At 46.3% G+C, this 25,256-nt stretch overlaps 1 protein-coding gene across 1 annotated transcript in view; it reads right to left on the bottom strand.

Moving 5' to 3' along the window:
* Window positions 1-478: 478 nt before the first annotated feature.
* The window catches only part of LOC144753414 (DPY30 domain-containing protein 1-like), a 194,696-nt gene continuing 169,918 nt past the window's right edge, over window positions 479-25,256 (bottom strand). The window contains exon 5 of the mRNA XM_078641112.1: window positions 479-1,160. Within this exon, the coding sequence (XP_078497238.1) occupies window positions 963-1,160 (198 nt within the window). The 3' untranslated portion in view covers window positions 479-962. The remainder of the gene's footprint in view (window positions 1,161-25,256) is intronic.

Raw genomic sequence — 25,256 nt, 5'->3', positions numbered from 1 at the left:
AATCAATGTAAGATTATTATGTTGCTTGTTTAATTTTTATCACCATGTTTACCACAGTCACGGGAACTGGACGGACGGTGCTTTACAGTTCAGGTTCATCCTTCTGTATGGTCTTTAAGTTCCCGAAGTGTAGCATGGGCGGCTTGAAGGCGCTGTTCTTTACGCCATGTTGTGGCTCAATCCTCAGAGCTCACAGCCCAACGTGCAACATATAATGCAGAGGTGCAGCTCAGAATATTGAACTTAAACAGAAACGAATACAGTCTTCAAGCTAGCACATGCACTCACACCTACACTGGCAAGTGCACCAGTGCTGATAAAAACGTGCACCAGTACCCTTGCTCGCCTACCTAACACATAGAATAACATCAGTAAACACATACCTACACTAACCGCAGCATTCATACTGGCAGTTGCACCAGTAATCTCATCTGCATCTGCGCTCATTTGGTTTACCAAGTAAGAACCAAAAGACATATTCACAAGATGTAATGTTAAGTTTACTGTCAGGAGGAGTTCACATTTCCCAAACTAATACAATTTATGAACAAAAGTTTTATAAACTCTGCCTCTGGGGCTTGGGCTGATACTTCTGCAAAACAGAACGTTCTTTTTCACAGTTTATGAAACACCTACACGTTTATTGGCTTTTATCTAATGTAGAACCATGACGCCTCTTTAAATGTCATCTGACAGTGTCAGATGGGCTTTAGAATTTTCTCCACATTACAGCATGATATGTTTTTTGCTGTGTTAAACCGGGCACAAGATGGAACAAGCAAACATACAATAACTGAACCACAATTTAAAAATTGCACACAGAAAAGAAATGAGCTCAGTCACAAAGCCCCATTTTCAGTAAATAAACCCATTGCTTTCCCTGCTTCTCAGTCACTGCAGTTTTTTGGGCCAACACCTTAAGTTAAAGGGTCCTGTTTAGAGTTCCTTTCTGTCAGGAGATTCTACACTTTGGGGTCTTCCACATGATGGTCCTCAGGGCCAGAAGCCATGTCTTGAGCACTTGCGTTATCATTAGCAAACTTCACCGCACTGTGAGCGTCAGCTGGTGTCTCAGTATCCTCTACATCATCTGTAGGCATCTGTTCATCTATATGTTCATCGCTTTTTTCCTCATCTGTTTCTTCCTGTTCCGCTCCCGGCTTAAAACGAAAAAATGATTGGGAACATACAAAAATGCAATTAGAGCAGTTTAATAAAATCAGATCACATCCATTCATTATGATCAAAATGCAACAAACTTGAAGTCGTTGTGCAGTGCTTTAGAGAGAAATGATGAGTTTGTTTCAGAAACGGGAGGGCGGTACCCCCTACGAACAAATATTTCTGGTTACGGCACAACAGTTTTTTAAACGGAATATCTGCTCAACTCTAGGTAGCAAAGGCACAAGCAACAGCCAACACCAGGAGGAAAGTATGCCAAGATTAAGCAGTACCAGGCAACATTTAAGTAACGAACAAAACAATAAAATTCTTAATTTCGAAAAATGTAACAATTAAAAAGAAACATACATTTTTAACCCTGGAATAGAGAACCAGATAAATGGAGTTAAGTTTTAAGGCAAGATGTTTACAAAATGCCATAGGAAAAATGGACATCTGACGGTCACTTTCGAAAAATATCCCAAAAAAGGCCACTAGAGACTGCACCAGAAACAAACACCAATAAAAGTTACTAGGCCATTGTTCTGCTTCACAGAGACTGGGAAGTCAGTTGCGTAGTCGGTACCCTTCACTGTTGGTGCAATCCAATGCTTTAATTCTTCCTGGTGCACTTCTGGTGTGCTCCAGTCACAGCTCCATCTGACCGCAATGACCCTACTTTCTGCTACAACATAGCTGTAGAACAAGGAGTACTTCTGTCTTTTCACCAATTTGTAGCAGCAACAGGAGGAAATTGCTTGATCCTTGGAGGGCAGTGCCAGTTCCTGGGTGCCAGCAGGAGACGGGAGTCCCTAATTCTCTCCCCCAGCAGCCAGGAAAATCCTATTTTCTTCTGCATCTTTCTGCTTGGGTTCAGGAATGTTTCAGAAGGTGGGGGTGAGGTGACAGTCTTATCCTATGCACTAGCCAGTGATTGGAGATACCCTACACCAAATCCTGGCAATTATCCAGCAAAATTCTTGCCTCTTATTTTAGCACTACCGTTTTAGTTTATTGCAGACCATTGTAGAATTCCTCACCCATGATAGCTGTAGCCTTCTTCTAGAAGCAGGAGCCTCGTCCCACTTTCTAGCAACTCCCCCGTGGAGATGAGGTTTCCACAGTTCTGCCGGTGCTGAAACTGGTTTTGACTCCTTGTAGAAGCACAGGCAGAAATTCTAGGGTGGCTCTAGGCATGGTTGGTTTCAGTTGGCCATGTCTGAACTGGGGTGGCTTGGTGAGCAAAATAATGATGGATTAAACCCAGATCTGTGACTGGGGGTGAATGTTTTGCCATTGTGCAATATTCCGTCCATCATCTTGTGTGTTTTGGTTTCAGTTTTTGACAGCCCAATTTGGTATCTCCACTTCTTAACCCCTTCGGGGCTGATGACGAGCTGGGCTCGTCATGGCGTAGCCTCCTCGCACGCTCATGACGAGCCCAGCTCGTCATGAGCCCCACCCTCGGGGGAAGCGCCAGCGCTCCCCCCGAGTCAGCCCGATTTTTTTAGTTTCTGCGGGGATGGCAGGGGAAGACCTTCCCCTGCCTCCCCCCGCCCTCCCCGCCCGCGTCATCAATGACGTCAGCGCGCGAGGCGCGCTGACGTCACCGGAGGCTCCATTTGTTTACCGACGCGCAGGGAAGCCATTTGCTTCCTGCGCGTCGGATGGTAAACAGGTTAGTTTTGCGGCTGGGGCGGGGGAGATTTCAGTATTACTTCTAAGGAGGGAAAGGAAAGGCTTTTCCTTTCCCTCGGTGGCATTTAGAGGTTTCCTGCTGCACGATCGTGCGATCGTGCAGCAGGAATGTTAGGGATTTTTTTTTTTTTTCATTGATGATCAATTTCGTAGTTCGGGGAGCGGCCCCTTGGGGAAGGGTCGCTCCCCTTGTTGGGGGAACATTATCTATGAAGTCTTCTCTTGGCTGCAATGTTGTTGAAAGGCCGTTTTTTCTACAAAAATGCTGATGGGGTCATTTATAAAGTAAAATAATAGTGCTCATTGTAATGAAGGATGCAAGTGCCTCTGTCCTTCATTACTTATACTGATGTGTGTTTCTGAAGTGGCTAAAAAACACACCTGTGCTGCCTAGGCAAAGCTCACTAGTGTTTTTGGCCTGATGAATGTTTTTTTTTGTGTGCTGCTTTTCAAACACATGCTTTGTCTCCAGTGACCATGTGTGTGTTACTATGCCATGTGCGAAGGGGTCCCTTGAGTGAGCTGTCCATCATAGTGGGAAGCTCACAAATGTTTTTGGGCTGTTGATTGTTACCTGAATTTGTGCTGCAACTCTAGCGCCATCTTTGTCTCCATTGACCATGGGTGCGTTACTATGCAACTGCACAAATGTGCGCAGGGGTCCCTTGAGTGAGCTGTCCATCATAGTGGGAAGCTCACAAATTTTTTTGTGTTGATGATTGTTTTCCTGAGTTTGTGCCGCAACTCGAGCGCCATCTTTGTCTCCAGTGTCCATGTGTGCGTTACTATGCAATTGCACAGATGTGCGCAGGGGTCCCTTGTGTGAGCTGTCCATCATAGTGTTTGGGGTATGCACGAAACATGTCGACGATAGGAGTTGATAGGTACATCTGGACACATTACGTTTAGGGCAGCCTATCTTTGCACCCCGTTTATTACCACCTAGAGGCAAGAATAAAGTTTATTGTAAACCTACTGGGCAGGTATTTCACACATCACATAGTCCACTCCTCAAATACACATGCACCACACATAGTCTAATAAAGTGCTCCTACGTAACTTTCGCAAGTCGCAGCACGCCCCAGCCCGTAGAGGACTGGGATGGCCCCAATGATGAAGCATGTCACCGTGGGGCAACCCTGGTGAGTGAGGGGACACCTAAAAGAGGAGCATTTCTCCCCTTTTTTGTACACAATACCATATTTTCACAATCGACCCCAGTGTGTGTTGGTTGTTATCTGAATAAACTAGCAAGGCTCTTAGGTATCTGGAAGCAGAGACCATTTGTTCATCATAGTGGGAAGTTCACAAATGTTTTTGGGCTGATGATTGCTTTCCTGAGTTTGTGCTGCAACTCGAGCCCCATCTTTGTCTCCAGTGTCCATGTGTGCGTTACTATGCAATTGCACAGATGTGCGCAGGGGTCCCTTGTGTGAGCTGTGAATCATAGTGGGAAGGTCACAAATGTTTTTGGGCTGATGAATGTTTTCCTGAATTTGTGCTGCAACTCGAGCGCTTGCTTTGTCTCCAGTGTCCGTGTGTGTTACTATGCCATCGCACCAATGTGTGCACAGGTCCCTTGAGTGAGCTGTCCATCATAGTGGGTAAATTTAGGAGAGATGGTGCACTCCGCTAGTTGGTGGGCGTTGCCAAACGGGGATCTTCTGTGTGAGTTCACATGCCTCTTATGTGTATAAATGGTCAGAGACTGTTGAGAGCAGCAGATGGGGAGAAAGAAGCTCCTGGTTATAGGAACTGTTTTAGGATTGCGCTTGTGAAAATCAAGGATGCAAGTGCCTCTGTCCAGCATCGCAGTGAACCACAGTAATTCTGTTGTCCCCCTCCCCATGAGAATCCCTGATGATGTCAGCGCGCACAGCACGCGCCAACATCTTCAGGGATTCCCAGGCGGTCGGGAAGCCATTTGCTTCCTGCGCCTGGAGGTGTTAGGTTGGTTTTGAGATATTTGGGGGGGTTTGCAAAGAGGCATCAGGGGAGAGGTAAGTGATTTTCCTCTCTTCTGATGTCTCTTTGCAGGGCATTTCTGGCTCACGGTCGCGCACAGCATTGCGATTGTGCGGTGGAAATGCCCCCACTAGCACCAGGGATTTTATTTTAGATTGTAGGAAGTGACCCATTGTGCAAGGGTCGCTTTCAGGTGGGTCGGATTTTAAATTTAGATTTTCTGGCCTCCCCCCCCGGTGGGCAAATCAACCCGTACTTTTGTCCGTTTTGCCCTTTTTGATGGCCCATCTGTGTGGATGTGATTTTGGGGGTAAATTTGTGTATTGTTTATTCATTTGTTATGTTGTTTGTGAAATGTAGTATTAAATTATTTTTTTTCTTCTTTGTTTTTGATCCAGGCTTTTGCTGTTTGTATTGGTGTAGGTTGTGGTTCGGTTAATGCTGGTTTTGCAGCTTGTGTAGTTGCATGTGCTTGGTAAGTAAATGTTTTTTGTACTATTTTTCCTAGATAAATGTGTTGTTATGAAAAGTGAAGTTATTGCTGTGTGTGTGGCTTTGTGTTTCTTGATTGTTAACTTTTTTTTTTGTATTGCTGCTTGATGTGTACTTTGTCTAATCTATACTTTTTGTTTTCTTTCCAGTGGGATTTCCTTTCTTTTTGCTGTGTTTCAGCAGAGTAGGTGCTGGTGAGTCTTCTTATATTTGGTTAGATTTGAATTGTTTTTGAGTGTATTGATTTTTGTGTGAAGACTCTACCTTGTTTACTTCTTCCTTTGCACAGTGTAGGTTGTTGTTCACTTGTGTGTGTAGTCTTCTTGATTTGTAAGGATAATGGCTGCTCGCAGGATTACTGCTAAGCAGGTTGTTAGTTTGCTTTTTGAGTCTTCCTCTGACCATGGTCCAGACACTGACTCCGATTCGGAGCATGAGGTAGGTGCAGAAGATTCAGGCAGTGAGTTTTCTCTTCGCATGGTATCATCGGATGATGATTCTTCTTCTAGTGCTGATGAAGTGCCTGTGGTAGAGAGGGACATTGATGTGCCGGTAGAGAGGCAAGAGCCATGTGAGCGGCAGCCTAGGTCCTCAAGGTTTCCCTTTTTTTCACGTCAGGAACAGGCAAGTGTGGTAAAGGCTGCGCCCAAAAGGTTTCACATTGCTGTGGTGCGCCAAAGGTTATCTGGTGCTGCTAGTCTTCCTGTTGTAGAGCAGCATGAGGCATCTGGTGCTGCTAGTCTTTCTGTTGTTGTTGAGCAGCAAGTGGCATCTGGGGATGCGAGTTCTTCTGTTGATGTTGAGATGCAAGAGGCAGCTGGGGATGTGAGTTCTCCTGTTGGTGAAGAGATGCAAAATGTATCTGGGGATGCTAGTATTCCTGTTGGTGTAGTGAGGCAAGAGGCATCTGGGGATGCTAGTGTTCCCGTTGATGTAGTGCAGCAAGAGGCATCTGGCCTGCAGGCTAGGGTGGCTTCTTCTCCTCATGTTAGTGATGACGTCTGGGTTGCCCCTGGCATGGTGCAGCCGGAATTGCCAGACTTCACTGGTGTTCCAGGGTGTAGAGTGGATACTGACAATTTTTTGCCAATTCAATATTTTCAGTTGTTTTTTGACGATGAGTTTTTGCAGGAGATTGTGGAGCAAACTAATTTGTATGCAGAGCAGTATTTGAGGGACCACAGTGCCAGCCTTAAGCCCCATTCCAGAGCTACCCATTGGTCTCCCACATATGTTGAAGAGATGAAGAAGTTTTTGGGATTAACTTTTTTGATGGGCTTGCTAAGGAAGCCATCAATGTCTTCTTATTGGTCCACTAGTCCCTTGATGGCAACATCTATATTTCCAGCAGTTATGACTCGTGATCGATATATGCTTCTTCTTCGCATGATGCATTTTGTTGATAATGATTTAGCGTTGCCACGCGATCACCCTGATTGTGACCGTCTTTTTAAGATTCGGCCTGTCCTTGATCACTTTGTTGATCGTTTTCCTGAGATGTTTGCACCTGGAAGAGAAATAGCTGTGGACGAGTCTTTGGTATTGTTCAAGGGCCGCTTGGTTTTTAGGCAATACATTCCTAGTAAGAGGGCACGCTATGGCATCAAACTGTATATGCTGTGTGACAGTGAGACTGGATATGTTTATAATTTCAGGGTGTACACCGGTAAGGATTCCAGCATTAACACTTCTGCTTGTCCGTCCACTTTTGGAGTGACTGAGAAAATTGTGTGGGAACTAGGTAGACGATTATTTAACAAAGGCCACCATTTATATGTAGATAACTTCTACACTAGTGTGCGTTTGTTCAAGGAGTTGGCCAAAGTGGGCACTGTTGCATGTGGCACGATGCGCAGTAACCGGAAAGGTTTTCCAATAGAACTTGTTTGCAAAAGGCTTGTGCGGGGACAGTCTACTGCATTGCGATGTGGGAAGCTTCTAGCTGTGAAGTTTTCAGACAGGAGAGATGTTTACATGCTGACTACTATCCATGACGAAAGCACTGAAGCTCTGCCAGTTCGGGGTGAGACTGCTGAAGTGCGTAAACCTGTGTGCATTTTAGACTATAATAGGCACATGGGTGGTGTTGACAGAGTAGATCAGAGGTTGGAACCTTATGCTGCTCTTCGAAAGGCTTACGTTTGGTACAAGAAGTTGGCTATCCATCTTTTCCACTTGGCATCCTTTAATGCTTTTGTTGTTTTCCAGAAATCTTGTCCTGAGTCAAAGATGCCTTTTGTTAAGTTTCAGGAGACTATAATAGGCAGCCTTGTACTAGTGGAACAGGCAAGTGTGCCAAGATTTGGAGTGGTGGAGGAAGTGGCTAGACTGAAAGATCGCCACTTTCCAGAATACATTCCTCCCACAACTGCAAAAGACAAACCCACTAAAAGATGTAGAGTCTGTTGGCGAAGAGAAGTGCGGAGGGAGTCTCGTATGCACTGTCCTGACTGTCCTTCAAATCCTGGATTGTGTGTGCCAGCTTGTTTTAAATCGTACCACACACAAAAGAAGTTTTGGGAGTTTCATTGAGCTTGTAAGTGTACTGTCTGGTCTTTTTTCTGTAATATTTTTTTGTTTGCTTTTAGGTTTCCATTAGTGCAAAGCATTTAGGTTTTGAATTTGTGTTAGCAGATTTGTAGGTTTCTACATTTGATTTGCGGTATTTCTTTAAAAAATTCTAATTTCGATGGTGGTGTGTGCAGGATTGTGCTTGGATTGTTGGTGTGCGTGGACTGGCGCTTGGCTGGTGGTGTGCGTGGTCTGGTGCTTGGCTGGCATAGTGCATGGATTGGAGTTGTGCTGGGGGGGTGAGTGGATTTTTGCTTGGCTGGCTGAGTGCATGGTTAGGTGCTTGGCTGGTGGTGTGAGTGGATGGCGCTTGGCTGGTGGTGTGCGTGGTCTGGTGCTTGGCTGGCATAGTGCATGGATTGGAGTTGTGCTGGGGGGGTGCGTGGATTTTTGCTTGGCTGGCGGAGTGCATGGTTAGGTGCTTGGCTGGTGGTGTGAGTGGATGGCGCTTGGCTGGTGGTGTGCGTGGTCTGGTGCTTGGCTGGCATAGTGCATGGATTGGAGTTGTGCTGGGGGGGTGCGTGGATTTTTGCTTGGCTGGCGGAGTGTATGGTTAGGTGCTTGGCTGGCGGTGTGAGTGGAGTGGTGCTTGGCTGGCGGTGTGTGTGGAGTGGTGCTTGGCTGGCGGCGTGTGTGGAGTGGTGCTTGGATGGTGTTGTGTTTGTGGAGTGGCGCTTGGCTGGTGGTGTGTGTGGAGTGATGCTTGGCTGGTGGTGTGTGTGAAGTGGTAGTTGGCTGTCGGTGTGCGCTGAGTGGTGTTTGGCTGGCAGTGTGCATGGTCTGGTGCTTGGATGGTGGTGTGGGCGGACTGGCGCTCGGCAGGCGGTGTGTGAGTAGTTACTTTCTGTTGGTCAATACACACACTGCTAGTTGAGTGACACTCCACACAGTCCATCATTTTGTGTAGTTGCAGTGTCAGAAATGTGGGCGTGTGAAAGTGATGGGCCCTTGAATGGCGCTGTTTGCTGGTGTGAGTGTTGAAATGTGATGGGTCCGCGGCTGGCGGTGTGAATGTTTTGTATGTGTCACGCGTACGAAAGGTGTATGAATGGCCTGTAAAGAGGTTGGTGCCTTGACGAGGCTTTACAGCTCACGAGCTGCGAGTCAGTGGTTCAGTTTATCATACTTTCAATTATACGCAGTGTATTTCATTTTTGATGAAATTACTTGCGTATCCAATTGTATGTACTGAATCATCACTCACCCTCGTGCCAAATCCAACCAGTATGTGTGTGTGCTTGCGGATTAGATGGGTGTGCAGTAATAATTTTTTTTTTCTCTTTCTGCAGTAGGGTGTACATTGCCCCTTATTGTGATTGTTCTTATGTGTTGCTTTTCCATTCGGATGGTGTCAATGGTCTGGTTTGTATCAGGTATGAAAGGTGCGTGAATGGCCTGTAAAACGGTTGGTGCCTTGTCGTGGCTTTACAGCTCACGAGTTGCGAGTCACTGGTTCAGTTTTTATGCATTTATTTATTGACAGAGTATTTCATTTTTTTGAAATATCTTGTTAATAAAATTTTATGTACTGAACCATCACTCGCCCTCGTGCCAAATCCAACCTGTATGTGTGTGTCTTTGAGGAATAGATAGCCGTGCTTGAATGTTTGACTTTTGAGTAACTCTGTTAAGGTGTGGTATCCTTTTACTTGGGAGAACAAGGGGAGCGCAGGGTGGTGGGACTTTTTTGCCGGCACGGCGATCCCACGTCAAAATGTTTGGAAAATTGCTATTTTTACCTATTTTTAAGGTTTGCAAGGAGTTCTGGGTAGGAAAACATTGGTGGACCCACACATGCCATACCTCCCTGGACTCTCCCGGGTGTCTAGTTTTCAGAACTGTTTGGGTTTGCTACTTTCCAAAGAATACCACCCACCCCGGCCCAAAAACTCAGGTGCCTCCCCCCAAAAAAATCAAAGTTATATTGCTTCAGGGTATTTTATATTCACCACTGTTAGATTTGGACCTTTTCCTGTTGCAGCCACTATGGCTACCCACGCAAGTGAGGTACCGTTTTTATCGGGAGACCTGGGGGAATGCTGGGTGGGAGGTAATTTGTGTGAGCCCAGTGATGCCACGCTTTCCCAGACTACAACGTGTGAAAAAAAGTAATTTTTTTCTGCTAAAATTGAGGTTTGCAAGTGATTCTGGGTAAAGGAACGTTGGCGGATCCACGCAAGCCATACCTCCTTGGAAGCGCCCGGGTGTCTACTTTTCAGAAATGTGTGGGTTTGGTAGGTTTCCATAGATGGCTGTCTCGCACGGGGCCAGAAACCCAGGTAACCCCTAAGTCCACCAGCTTTTGCAAGAGGGGTTACCTGGGTTTTTGGCCCCGTGCGAGACAGCCATCTATGGAAACCTACCAATCCCACACATTTCTGAAAAGTAGACAACCGGGGGCTTCCAAGGAGGTATGGCTTGCGTGGATCCTCCAACGTTCCTTTACCCAGAATCCCTTGCAAACCTCATTTTTTGCATGGAAAAAATCAGTTTTTTCACACGTTTTAGTGTGGGAAAGCGTGGCATCACTGGGCACACACAAATTACCTCCCACCCAGCGTTCCCCAAGGTCTCCCAATAAAAATGGTACCTCACTTGCGTGGGTAGGCATAGCGGCTGCTTTATGAAAAGGCCCAATTCATACTGTGGAGACGAAAACATTACCTTTAGCCAAATAATCTGATTTTTTGAGGGGGTCACCTGAGCTTTTGGCCCGGGGCTTGGCAGGCATCTTTGGAAACTACCAAACCCAAACAGTTCTGAGAACTAGACACCCGGGGGAGTCCAGGGTGGTATGGCATGCGTGGGTCCCCCAATGTTTTCCTACCCAGAAACCCCTGCAAACCTGAAATTTTGGTCAAAAAACCCACTTTTCCATACTTTTTTGGGTGGGATCTCGCTGCCGGAACAAATGTCCTACCACCCAGTGTTTCCCTTGTTCTCCCGAGTAAAATGATACCTCACTTGTGTGGGTGGGCCAAAGGCATGTGACTTAGGCTGGGGTGCTTAATTTGTAAAACGTAAATATGAGTAAAAACTACTTTTTTCAAAATTCATTTTTGGCGTATTCTGCTTTGGGGCACCCACACAAGTGAGGTATCCTTTTACTCGGGAGAACAAGGGGAACGCAGGGTGGTATGACTTTTTTGCCGGCCCGGCGATCCCACGCCAAAAAGTTTGGAAAAGTGCAATTTTTACCTAATTTTAAGGTTTGCAGAGAGTTCTGGGTAGGAAAACATTGGGGGACCCATGCATGACATACCTCCCTGGACTCCCCCGGGTGTCTAGTTTTCAGAACTGTTTGGGTTTGCTACTTTGCAAAGAATACCACCGAGCCCCGGGCCACAAACTCAGATGCCCCCCCCCAAAATCAAGGTAGTTTTGCAATAAGGTAATGTAAATTCACCACCGTACGATTTGAACCGTTTCCTGTTGCAGCCACTATGTCTACCCACGCAAGTGAGGTACCATTTTTTTCGGGAGACCTGGGGGCACGCTGGGTGGGTGGAAATTTGTTGATCCACGCAGATTCCAGAACTTTCCACCACAGAAATGTGAGGAAAATGTGTTTTTTTGGTCAAATTTTTATGTTTTCAAGGGATTCTGGGTAACAAAACCTGGGGGTAGGCAGGCGAGTCACCCCATCCTGAATTCCCCTGGGTGTCTAGTTTTCAAAAATGTATAGGTTTGCTAGGTTTCCCTAGGTGCTGGCAGAGCTACGGCGCAAAAACAAAAGGTAGTCTTTTTGTCCGAATCGTGCTAAATTTCACTGGGAAATTGAGGTGCGACCATGCTGCGTTTTGCGCTGTTTCATGTCGCAGCCACTATGCCTACCCACGCAAGTGAGGTACCATTTTTTTCGGGAGACCTGGGGGCACGCTGGGTGGGTGGAAATTTGTTGATCCACACAGATTCCAGAACTTTCCACCACAGAAATGTGAGGAAAATGTGTTTTTTTGGTCAAATTTTTATGTTTGCAAGGGATTCTGGGTAACAAAACCTGGGGGTGGGCAGGCGAGTCACCCCATCCTGAATTGCCCTGGGTGTCTAGTTTTCAAAAATGTATAGGTTTGCTAGGTTTCCCTAGGTGCTGGCAGAGCTACGGCGCAAAAACAAAAGGTAGTCTTTTTGTCCGAATCGTGCTAAATTTCACTGGGAAATTGAGGTGCGACCATGCTGCGTTTTGCGCTGTTTCATGTCGCAGCCACTATGCCTACCCACGCAAGTGAGGTACCATTTTTTTCGGGAGACCTGGGGGCACGCTGGGTGGGTGGAAATTTGTTGATCCACGCAGATTCCAGAACTTTCCACCACAGAAATGTGAGGAAAATGTGTTTTTTTGGTCAAATTTTTATGTTTTCAAGGGATTCTGGGTAACAAAACCTGGGGGTAGGCAGGCGAGTCACCCCATCCTGAATTCCCCTGGGTGTCTAGTTTTCAAAAATGTATAGGTTTGCTAGGTTTCCCTAGGTGCTGGCAGAGCTACGGCGCAAAAACAAAAGGTAGTCTTTTTGTCCGAATCGTGCTAAATTTCACTGGGAAATTGAGGTGCGACCATGCTGCGTTTTGCGCTGTTTCATGTCGCAGCCACTATGCCTACCCACGCAAGTGAGGTACCATTTTTTTTGGGAGACCTGGGGGCACGCTGGGTGGGTGGAAATTTGTTGATCCACGCAGATTCCAGAACTTTCCACCACAGAAATGTGAGGAAAATGTGTTTTTTTGGTCAAATTTTTATGTTTGCAAGGGATTCTGGGTAACAAACCCTGGGGGTGGGCAGGCGAGTCACCCCATCCTGAATTGCCCTGGGTGTCTAGTTTTTAAAAATGTATAGGTTTGCTAGGTTTCCCTAGGTGCTGGCAGAGCTACGGCGCAAAAACAAAAGGTAGTCTTTTTGTCCAAATCGTGCTAAATTTCACTGGGAAATTGAGGTGCGACCATGCTGCGTTTTGCGCTGTTTCATGTCGCAGCCACTATGCCTACCCACGCAAGTGAGGTACCATTTTTTTTGGGAGACCTGGGGGCACGCTGGGTGGGTGGAAATTTGTTGATCCACGCAGATTCCAGAACTTTCCACCACAGAAATGTGAGGAAAATGTGTTTTTTTTGGTCAAATTTTTATGTTTGAAAGGGATTCTGGGTAACAAAACCTGGGGGTGGGCAGGCGAGTCACCCCATCCTGAATTGCCCTGGGTGTCTAGTTTTCAAAAATGTATAGGTTTGCTAGGTTTCCCTAGGTGCTGGCAGAGCTACGGCGCAAAAACAAAAGGTAGTCTTTTTGTCCAAATCGTGCTAAATTTCACTGGGAAATTGTGGTGCGACCATGCTGCGTTTTGCGCTGTTTCATGTCGCAGCTACTATGCCTACCCACGCAAGTGAGGTACCATTTTTTTTGGGAGACCTGGGGGCACGCTGGGTGGGTGGAAATTTGTTGATCCACGCAGATTCCAGAACTTTCCACCACAGAAATGTGAGGAAAATGTGTTTTTTTGGTCAAATTTTTATGTTTGCAAGGGATTCTGGGTAACAAAACCTGGGGGTGGGCAGGCGAGTCACCCCATCCTGAATTGCCCTGGGTGTCTAGTTTTCAAAAATGTATAGGTTTGCTAGGTTTCCCTAGGTGCTGGCAGAGCTACGGCGCAAAAACAAAAGGTAGTCTTTTTGTCCAAATCGTGCTAAATTTCACTGGGAAATTGAGGTGCGACCATGCTGCGTTTTGCGCTGTTTCATGTCGCAGCCACTATGCCTACCCACGCAAGTGAGGTACCATTTTTTTCGGGAGACCTGGGGGCACGCTGGGTGGGTGGAAATTTGTTGATCCACGCAGATTCCAGAACTTTCCACCACAGAAATGTGAGGAAAATGTGTTTTTTTGGTCAAATGTTTATGTTTGCAAGGGATTCTGGGTAACAAAACCTGGGGGTGGGCAGGCGAGTCACCCCATCCTGAATTGCCCTGGGTGTCTAGTTTTCAAAAATGTATAGGTTTGCTAGGTTTCCCTAGGTGCTGGCAGAGCTACGGCGCAAAAACAAAAGGTAGTCTTTTTGTCCAAATCGTGCTAAATTTCACTGGGAAATTGAGGTGCGACCATGCTGCGTTTTGCACTGTTTCATGTCGCAGCCACTATGCCTACCCACGCAAGTGAGGTATCATTTTTTTCGGGAGACCTGGGGGCACGCTGGGTGGGTGGAAATTTGTTGATCCACGCAGATTCCAGAACTTTCCACCACAGAAATGTGAGGAAAATGTGTTTTTTTGGTCAAATGTTTATGTTTGCAAGGGATTCTGGGTAACAAAACCTGGGGGTGGGCAGGCGAGTCACCCCATCCTGAATTGCCCTGGGTGTCTAGTTTTCAAAAATGTATAGGTTTGCTAGGTTTCCCTAGGTGCTGGCAGAGCTACGGCGCAAAAACAAAAGGTAGTCTTTTTGTCCAAATCGTGCTAAATTTCACTGGGAAATTGAGGTGCGACCATGCTGCGTTTTGCACTGTTTCATGTCGCAGCCACTATGCCTACCCACGCAAGTGAGGTACCATTTTTTTGGGGAGACCTGGGGGCACGCTGGGTGGGTGGAAATTTGTTGATCCACGCAGATTCCAGAACTTTCCACCACAGAAATGTGAGGAAAATGTGTTTTTTTGGTCAAATTTTTATGTTTTCAAGGGATTCTGGGTAACAAAACCTGGGGGTGGGCAGGCGAGTCACCCCATCCTGAATTGCCCTGGGTGTCTAGTTTTCAAAAATGTATAGGTTTGCTAGGTTTCCCTAGGTGCTGGCAGAGCTACGGCGCAAAAACAAAAGGTAGTCTTTTTGTCCGAATCGTGCTAAATTTCACTGGGAAATTGAGGTGCGACCATGCTGCGTTTTGCGCTGTTTCATGTCGCAGCCACTATGCCTACCCACGCAAGTGAGGAACCATTTTTTTTGGGAGACCTGGGGGCACGCTGGGTGGGTGGAAATTTGTTGATCCACGCAGATTCCAGAACTTTCCACCACAGAAATGTGAGGAAAATGTGTTTTTTTGGTCAAATGTTTATGTTTGCAAGGGATTCTGGGTAACAAAACCTGGGGGTGGGCAGGCGAGTCACCCCATCCTGAATTGCCCTGGGTGTCTAGTTTTCAAAAATGTATAGGTTTGCTAGGTTTCCCTAGGTGCTGGCAGAGCTACGGCGCAAAAACAAAAGGTAGTCTTTTTGTCCAAATCGTGCTAAATTTCACTGGGAAATTGAGGTGCGACCATGCTGCGTTTTGCGCTGTTTCATGTCGCAGCCACTATGCCTACCCACGCAAGTGAGGTACCATTTTTTACGGGAGACCTGGGGCCACGCTGGGTGAGTGGAAATTTGTTGATCCACGCAGATTCCAGAACTTTCCACCACAGAAATGTGAGGAAAATGTGTTTTTTTGGTCAAATTTTTATGTTTTCAAGGGATTCTGGGTAACAAAACCTGGGGGTAGGCAGGCGAGTCACCCCATCCTGAATTCCCCTGGGTGTCTAGTTTTCAAAAATGTATAGGTTTGCTAGGTTTCCCTAGGTGCTGGCAGAGCTACGGCGCAAAAACAAAAGGTAGTCTTTTTGTCCGAATCGTGCTAAATTTCACTGGGAAATTGAGGTGCGACCATGCTGCGTTTTGCGCTGTTTCATGTCGCAGCCACTATGCCTACCCACGCAAGTGAGGTATCATTTTTTTCGGGAGACCTGGGGGCACGCTGGGTGGGTGGAAATTTGTTGATCCACGCAGATTCCAGAACTTTCCACCACAGAAATGTGAGGAAAATGTGTTTTTTTGGTCAAATGTTTATGTTTGCAAGGGATTCTGGATAACAAAACCTGGGGGTGGGCAGGCGAGTCACCCCATCCTGAATTGCCCTGGGTGTCTAGTTTTCAAAAATGTATAGGTTTGCTAGGTTTCCCTAGGTGCTGGCAGAGCTACGGCGCAAAAACAAAAGGTAGTCTTTTTGTCCAAATCGTGCTAAATTTCACTGGGAAATTGAGGTGCGACCATGCTGCGTTTTGCACTGTTTCATGTCGCAGCCACTATGCCTACCCACGCAAGTGAGGTATCATTTTTTTCGGGAGACCTGGGGGCACGCTGGGTGGGTGGAAATTTGTTGATCCACGCAGATTCCAGAACTTTCCACCACAGAAATGTGAGGAAAATGTGTTTTTTTGGTCAAATGTTTATGTTTGCAAGGGATTCTGGGTAACAAAACCTGGGGGTGGGCAGGCGAGTCACCCCATCCTGAATTGCCCTGGGTGTCTAGTTTTCAAAAATGTATAGGTTTGCTAGGTTTCCCTAGGTGCTGGCAGAGCTACGGCGCAAAAACAAAAGGTAGTCTTTTTGTCCAAATCGTGCTAAATTTTACTGGGAAATTGAGGTGCGACCATGCTGCGTTTTGCACTGTTTCATGTCGCAGCCACTATGCCTACCCACGCAAGTGAGGTACCATTTTTTTTGGGAGACCTGGGGGCACGCTGGGTGGGTGGAAATTTGTTGATCCACGCAGATTCCAGAACTTTCCACCACAGAAATGTGAGGAAAATTTGTTTTTTTGGTCAAATTTTTATGTTTTCAAGGGATTCTGGGTAACAAAACCTGGGGGTGGGCAGGCGAGTCACCCCATCCTGAATTGCCCTGGGTGTCTAGTTTTCAAAAATGTATAGGTTTGCTAGGTTTCCCTAGGTGCTGGCAGAGCTACGGCGCAAAAACAAAAGGTAGTCTTTTTGTCCGAATCGTGCTAAATTTCACTGGGAAATTGAGGTGCGACCATGCTGCGTTTTGCGCTGTTTCATGTCGCAGCCACTATGCCTACCCACGCAAGTGAGGAACCATTTTTTTTGGGAGACCTGGGGGCACGCTGGGTGGGTGGAAATTTGTTGATCCACGCAGATTCCAGAACTTTCCACCACAGAAATGTGAGGAAAATGTGTTTTTTTGGTCAAATGTTTATGTTTGCAAGGGATTCTGGGTAACAAAACCTGGGGGTGGGCAGGCGAGTCACCCCATCCTGAATTGCCCTGGGTGTCTAGTTTTCAAAAATGTATAGGTTTGCTAGGTTTCCCTAGGTGCTGGCAGAGCTACGGCGCAAAAACAAAAGGTAGTCTTTTTGTCCAAATCGTGCTAAATTTCACTGGGAAATTGAGGTGCGACCATGCTGCGTTTTGCGCTGTTTCATGTCGCAGCCACTATGCCTACCCACGCAAGTGAGGTACCATTTTTTACGGGAGACCTGGGGCCACGCTGGGTGAGTGGAAATTTGTTGATCCACGCAGATTCCAGAACTTTCCACCACAGAAATGTGAGGAAAATGTGTTTTTTTGGTCAAATTTATATGTTTTCAAGGGATTCTGGGTAACAAAACCTGGGGGTAGGCAGGCGAGTCACCCCATCCTGAATTCCCCTGGGTGTCTAGTTTTCAAAAATGTATAGGTTTGCTAGGTTTCCCTAGGTGCTGGCAGAGCTACGGCGCAAAAATAAAAGGTAGTCTTTTTGTCCGAATCGTGCTAAATTTCACTGGGAAATTGAGGTGCGACCATGCTGTGTTTTGCGCTGTTTCATGTCGCAGCCACTATGCCTACCCACGCAAGTGAGGTACCATTTTTTTCGGGAGACCTGGGGCCACGCTGGGTGAGTAAAAATTTGTTGATCCACGCAGATTCCAGAACTTTCCACCACAGAAATGTGAGGAAAATGTGTTTTTTTTATCAAATTTCTATGTTTTCAAGGGATTCTGGGTAACAAACCCTGGGGGTAGGCAGGCGAGTCACCCCATCCTGAATTCCCCTGGGTGTCTAGTTTTCAAAAATGTATAGGTTTCCTAGGTTTCCCTAGGTGCCGGCAGAGCTAGGGTGCAAAAACTACAGGTAGGCACTTTGCCAAAAAAGGGTCAATTTGTAACTGCTAAATTTAGGTGTGACCACGTTGCATTTTGCGCCGTTTCCTGTCGCAGGCACAAGGCCGACCCACACAAGTGAGGTACCGTTTTTATCGGGACACTTGGGGTAATACAGATTTGTAAATCAACTGTTATTACCAATTGAGCTTTCATGGATTTCTCCCTTTGAATGAAAGACATTGTGTAAAAAAAAAATCTTTATGAAAAATGACCAATAATTCTCATGCTAGTATGAGTATTCCCAACTTTGAAAATGTGCAATTATATACTGTTTCTGAACTCTATAATTTGTACCCAATTCAGAAATACATAGGTGTCTTTCATACAGATTATTCCATGTATACATTTTCCAAGACAAAGTGCACTATACCCAGTAAATGAAAAAATACCATTGCAAGTTGCTGCTCAGTTTTTGGATCTGGGTTCGTCGGGTTCTTGGTGAAACTACAAGTCCTATATATCCCCACAACCAGGAAGGTCTAACGGATGTAACGGTATATTGCTTTCCAAGAGCTGTCAAAATTAGAAAAAGTTATAGGTGAAAACGTTGAGACAAAAGGCTGTTTTTTTCAACAAAATTTCAAATATTCCAATATCTAACTGTTAGTTTCTATAACGAAACCTTCATGGATTTAGACAAATGACCCCTTTCTGAATTCAGAATTTTGTCTACTTTTCGAAAATGTAAAGCTTTCCAGGATCCATTATTGCTTTCAAACTCATTTCTACCATTAACTGGAAGGAGGTGGAAAGCTCTAAAAATAGCAAAAATAGGCTATGTCCCAGAAAAATGCCAAAACTGAGTGAAAAATTTCGGTTCTCTGACAAAAGTCTGTCATTCCCTGAAAGCTGAGAAAATGGAGATTTCAGCCCCACAAACCCTTTTGTGATACCATTTTCAGGGAAACACCCAGAGGCTTTCATTTGCAGCCCGTTTTTCCCATTTTTCTGAAAAAAACAAAAAAATCACTATATTTTGGTTAATTTCTGGGCCCCCTCCAAGGGAATCCACAAACCCTGGGCGCCTTTAGAATCCACATGATGTTGGAAGAAAAGGACGCAAATTTGGCGTGGATACCTTATGTGGTCAAAAAGTTACAAGGGCCTAAGCGCGCACTACTCCAAAACGCCAAAAAAAGCCTCAGCACAGGAGGGGAAAAGGCCTAGCAGCGAAGGGGTTAAGGAACAGCTATGAATGCTGCCCCTGGTAATACCAAGTGTTCCTTTCATCCTCCATGATACTATGTAGCAACGGTATTCTACCTTTACTACGCGGTCATTACTTCTTATTACCATTACTACGAATATTTTAGTTCGCAGATGCCATCACTTAGCATGCATTTACTTAGCATGCATTTACTACGCATGTTCCATTACTTAGCATTCACTTATTACGCATAATAGAGTTACTGTGCAAATTAAGTTGCGTTTAGTTTTTGGGGTGCTGGGGTAGTTTTAGGGGTGAGGGTGGGTTAGGGTTTTGGGGTGTAGGGAGTAATTTTAGGGTTCGGGGTGCTTTTAGGCTTTGGGGTATTTTTAGGGGTCAGGGCGGGTTAGGATTCTGGGGTGCATGGGGTATTTTGAGGGTTCAGGGGGAGTTTAAGGTTGATGTCGCCAGAGGCCAAACATTTATCTTCTTAGAGAAAAGTCGTTAACAGCTAATCAGGAAGGGGTATTCAATCGTCTGAGTGGTACTAGTTCCTCTCAGGCAACACAAAATAAACTTTTACAAAGTTACTTTTCCTCTACCTTTATCAAATATCTGTTTTCACCAGTGAAAAATAGCTTTCATTGACCATTCTCTAATTTTCCCAACCCAAAATGCAATAGAGGCACTTTTATTCATAGAACATGTAGCTTTATCTAAAGAGTGGCTAACAGTGACTTGCTGTTCAATCTGGCGCCTACTTTTACTTAAAATCTAGCATATCCCATTTTTATATATTACGCATCCAGCCCTGTGGCTTTATGCAAATATCAGACTGATTTGTTGAACCTACTACTAATTGCCCAGAAGATGCATGCAACTCATTATCATGTTGATAAACATAGTGTGTTTCAATGACATCTTTTCTATGCTTATAATTAGGACACTATGCCCAGAGGCAGTAGTTGCAATTTCCTGTGGGGCACACTTGGGTTCACTGGCTCTGTTTAAGCATCATGTGTGTTGTGTGGGTTCCACACCAGTGAGGAAGGGTTGAGTCAATCCTTTGACTAATAGTTCCAGTATTTGAACACTGATGATAGGGAACATAACCTGTGGCATGTTCTAGAGTCTAACCATTAAACAGAGAAAAACAGTTTATGAACTCTTTGAAGACACACTAGGTGTAAAACTCTCCCTTTTTGGCCTCTCTATTGAAGGTTGCATTATAGATGGGCGAATACTGGCATACACAAAGGGCCCGAATGCGATGGCGGTTGGACGAGCGTTCAACCGCCATTGTCGTGGGCAGGTGACCATCCGGCAATGAGTAGGCTGTCCCTATTACGATAGGACTGCTATGCAAGCAATGGTAAAATGCATTTTTCTACTGCGGCTCCTGCTGCGGCCTGGAAAAGGGCAGCAGCACAAGAAGGCACTTTTCAAATATCTTTGTGCCAGATATCATATGATGCCTGGCATACAGTGCCTGGATGTGTGAGGGGGCACCAGTGCTGGTCCAGGGGGGACGGGGGCCTTGCTCAGGGACCCCAAAGTCCGTTTCAGTCTACCTTTTTATGGCGGTGGGACCACTATGAAAAGGCCGTTGGAAAGGGACATCCCTTATCCCTATGGCGGTTGCCTGCGCAGGCACCGCCTCCATTGTAGGGATTACAGTCTGACTGCTGCTCCAATGGGCACCTTGAGCCTTTCGGAGGAGGCGGTCTTTCCCCCAACATTACCGCTTCGACTGCCGGTATTGTAATTGGGCGGTCGGACCGATGACCTGTATGTCGGGCAGACTGCCACTGACAGCCTGTCGGTAGCGGTCCGCCTGACATGACAATGAGGGCCTTAATTCCTATATGACAGAAGTGTTGTCTGTGGCGTCACAGAGATGCTACAGGTGTTCCATGAAATAAAAAAGTTTCAGATTTGACCTATGAATTGTTTGCGATCTGTTTCTTTTTTCCACCCGTATTTGTGTCAAATTGCACACTACGCCTTCAGTTAAGTGAGGTTATCTTCGCACGCACATAACCAGTATTTTGTACCTACTAATGCTTCTTCCAATATTAACTCCACAGCATACACCTTTCAGATGACAAGTAGTGACTAAGAAAATGCTCTATATGTAGTTCACTCACTGTGAAGGGTGTAGTAAAAAAACATTGAAGATCTTTCTAAATTCACAATCTCTTGGAAGTTTCTTCAAATTGCCCCAGAGGAATAAACAAACAGATACATATAAAAAGGTAAAGACATTATTGTTGTGTAAATACATTCCCTGTATGCTAAATGTGACCCCTGAATGAGGGGATATGTCTTTCGCCAATCTTTTCGCCATTTGACGACCAACTACATGCACACAAACCACTACAGCTTACAATCACTGAAGGTCTGGGACAACTTTATTTTCAGATGTGACTGATATTTTCTATTTTATATATAGTGGTTGCTTTCTTCAGCTCTCAGTGCAATGCTGGTTTGCTTTGTTCAGTGTTCATTATTGGACACCGAGTGTTTGGGTCTTTGAGTTCTAGTCCTAAACAGTGTGGCCCAGAGTACCATGACATTCTTTTTTTGGTTAAAAAAAAAATCTTTTTATTAACATTGCTCAAACACAAGAGACCATGCTTTACATCAGTTACATACAGTCTTACTTGGTGCAGCTCTGACATCACAGCTATTACATTAGGGATAGGCAGGGAGACTTAAACCTGCAGTAGCTTTAAAGACACAGGTTGACCACAAACGACATCCATAGGCAAAAGGCGAAATATCCCGTCTAACAGTCCCCCTCCACTCTAATATCAAGACATAGCTACGCATCCTACTCCTCCCCCAACTTTTTTCTGTGTTGGCGCCAAGATTGCCATATTTTCTTCCACTTTTTGACACAACCCCTACTTTTACACACTGTTTTCTCTGCTCGTTGGCACCAGTCCAGATCCATTTCCCACTCTCTCAGCGACCGTGATGAAGGCGCGCCCCACCTCGCAATGTTCCTTTTAGCAATGCCCGCTGCCGAGGCAAGCCATATTCCCACGTGCCAGGGCCAGTCAAGGTCTCTCTTAATCAGGAGGAGCCATCTGGCGCCCATTGGGACCGTCACTCCCCATACCCTAGACATTACTTCTGTGACCGTCTGACAAAATCGGGCAATCTCCTGGCATTCCCATAGGATATGGAAGAAAGTCCCCTCCCGTTGACAACCCCTAATGCAAAGCGCTGTGTGTGCTTTACCCCACTTATATAAGTGTGTAGTGGATAGTGGGTATGGTGCAGAATCTTAAGTTGCACCAGTCTAAATCTTGTCCAAATTGCAATCTCTCTTGGGCTTTGTAGTGCCTCTAGCCAAACTTCATCATCTATATTCCCAAGGTTATCAGCCCATGACGTACGCAAGATAACCAGGGGGTCTGGAACATTATTGATTAATTTGCGATATATCCTGGATGTTGCTTTTCCAAGGATGGGGTCTAGTAATAATCTATCTTCCAGAAGGGAGTGGTCTGGAACGGGGGTATCATGTTGAATATGTTGCCACAGGTTGTGCATCAATCTTAGGTAGTGATATCTCTGTGTCTAATTTAGATTATATTCTTGCCTTCAATCCTCAAAGGCGATAGGAGCCTCTCCCCTCCACACGTCTCCTAGGTACTCGATTCCTATCAGCTTTCACCCTCTAAATCCCGTAAGGGCGGCTACTTCTTTCAATGTGTCCCTAAACCACAATGGAGTCCGACTAGTCAATTTCTCCGTCCAGCCCAGGAATCTATTTGCCTAACTCCAACACCCCACTACTGTACCAGTTTGTGTCGGCCATTTGGGGCGAGTTTTCCAGGAGTACACAAGTGGTTTGCAGTTTCCACTGGCCATACTGGCTCTGTTCACTCTATAGGCCGGCTTGTGCACATCCGCGTGCACTCAGTCATTTATGACAAGCAACTGTGAGGCCCAGTAACAGAGTCAACGTCCGGGACTGCTAGGCTTCCATCATACACTCCCTTTTGTAGTTTATGGCGTGCTATTCTGAGGGAGACACCTTGCCACAGAAGTGTTCGAACTTTCTGGGCTATCTTTTTAAAAAGTGACAGGAGAACTGGACAGGGGGTATTTTGGAGGACGTATAGAAGGCGCGGCAGGGCCATCATTTTAAAAAGTGTCGCTCTACCCATTAGAGATAATGGGAGAGTACGCCAGTGGCGTAAGTCGGTACTCAGCTGATCTATCTGGGGCTCAAGGCTCTTCCTCAGGATCGTTCCGTGGTCTCTCGCAATATATATGCCTAAATACTTGAATCCCTCTTCCACCACTGGGGCCGCACCTCGTGCCGGTATTCTCAGCAGAGGGGCCGATAACGGGAAGACCATAGTTTTGGTTCAATTTATTGTATATCCTGCGTAAGGCCCAAACAACTAAAAAATATGGAGGACTCCAGCCATAGAGTGGTACGGTCTAGCTAGATATAGGAGGATGTCATCCGCATAGAGCTAAATTTGCTCCTCCCACTCCCTGGGCGCCTCTATGCCCCAGATCATTGGGTCCATCCGAATCCAGTGCGCCAGCCGCACCAATGCAGGTGCTAACAACAGAGGGGACAGAGGACAACCCTGTCTAGTGCCTCTCCGCAGCTTGAAGGGTCTGGACAGCGTTCCCTTAACTCCCACTCGGGCCTGCGGTTCCCTGTACAACAGCCTCACCCAGCTACAAAAGTTAGGGCTGAAGCCCAGCCTACGCAATACCATGAACAAGTAGGGCCACTCTATACTACACTCTATATAATGCGATTGACGCGTCCAGCGCCATCAATGCCGTCTGTTGAAAAGCAGGGTCCTGTGTCATATGGAGCACTCCGTACAACCTCCGGAGATTGTGGCGAGTACTTCTACTTGGAATGAAGCCCGATTTGGCGACAGGTATAATCTCTGCGATAACCGGCACCAGCCTGTTCGCTAGAAATGTAGCCAGCACTTTCGCCTCTAGGTTGATCAAGGAAATTTGGCGACATGAGGCACACTGGTCCGGTGGCTTCCCTTCCTTGTGTATCACCATCAGCTGTCCCTGTTCTTGCACCTCGAGCAGCATGTCGCGTAGCGGTGGTATTACAATGGATGCCTGTGCCTGGCATTTGTAGATCTCGACAGGGAGTCCATTTGGACCCGCTGCCTTCCCTGAATGAAGTCCCAGGGCCCCCCTTAATTCCTCTTCCGTGAGGTCAGCCTCAAGGGTCTAACTCGATTCTTCGGTTGGCTTAGGTAAGGAAAAGTCTCTAAGTAGTTTCTCACAGTCGCCTTCAGATCTAGTGCAAATGGGTGCATAAACCTCCTCCAGGTGCACCACAAAAGCTTCCGCTATCTCTGTACTCGTTTTCAGTACCTCTTCTTTGTCAAGCACCTCAGTCACCTACGATCGTTCCCTATTGCGCTTTTCCAACCATGCAAGGACTCTTGATGCTTTGTCGCCAACATCATATAAGCGGTGCTGAGTTGCCATGCTTTCGCTTAATTTTCAACCATCGCTTGTAAGTCACGCTGACGCAACGCCAGTCTGTGGTGCAGGTCACTAGTGTTGTCCCTTGACGCCTCTGCCTCCATCTGAGTTATCTCCTGCTCTAACAACCTGATTTGTATATTATCTTCCTTCTTTTTGGCCCCCATTAAAGCCTGTGTTTGCCCCGTCAGCACCGTTCTGTAGGCCTCCCATAAAGTTATGTGTGAGTCTACTGTCTCCTCGTTTTCCCAAAAATACAGCTCCGAGCTCTCTCGGTTTTTGTCTGTTATTGCCGGATCTCGCAGGTGCCAGTGCCAGGGGGCGATCCTCTGGAATGCAGCCCTGTCTAGGAGAGGGCATCTAATGGTCACCCACACCTGGGAGTGATCTGAGCTACCCCTTGCCCTATGCCTTGAGTTTGACAATTCTCCCACCCTATAGTTCCGTGTGAAGAGGTAATCTACCCTAGAAAATGACCCATGACGCGTGGAGTAAAATGTATATTGCCGTGCAGACTGGTTATACACCCGCCACAGATATACCAGGCCAAGGGCCTCCCAGAAGCCCGGCAGGTCGTGCTCTCCCTTCTGACCCACCCGGGTGCCAGACCTGTCCAATTCCGGATTCACCACCACATTTTTGTCTCCCCCTACTAAAAGCATGCCCAGTGGCAGTGCAACCAAGAAAGAACTGACCTTCAGAAACATAGTGTTGTGTAGCCCTGGGGTATTTAAATTGAACATAATACAATTGATCGCCCCTCCCATTTACCCACTATTGCGGCACAGCACCCCGCCTCATCTGCCCAGGTGCGAGACACAACCAGGGG

Source organism: Lissotriton helveticus, chromosome 5_1 (assembly GCF_964261635.1).
Source record: "Lissotriton helveticus chromosome 5_1, aLisHel1.1, whole genome shotgun sequence".
NCBI lineage: Eukaryota > Metazoa > Chordata > Amphibia > Caudata > Salamandridae > Lissotriton > Lissotriton helveticus.
This window is presented reverse-complemented; position numbering and strand designations above follow the sequence as displayed.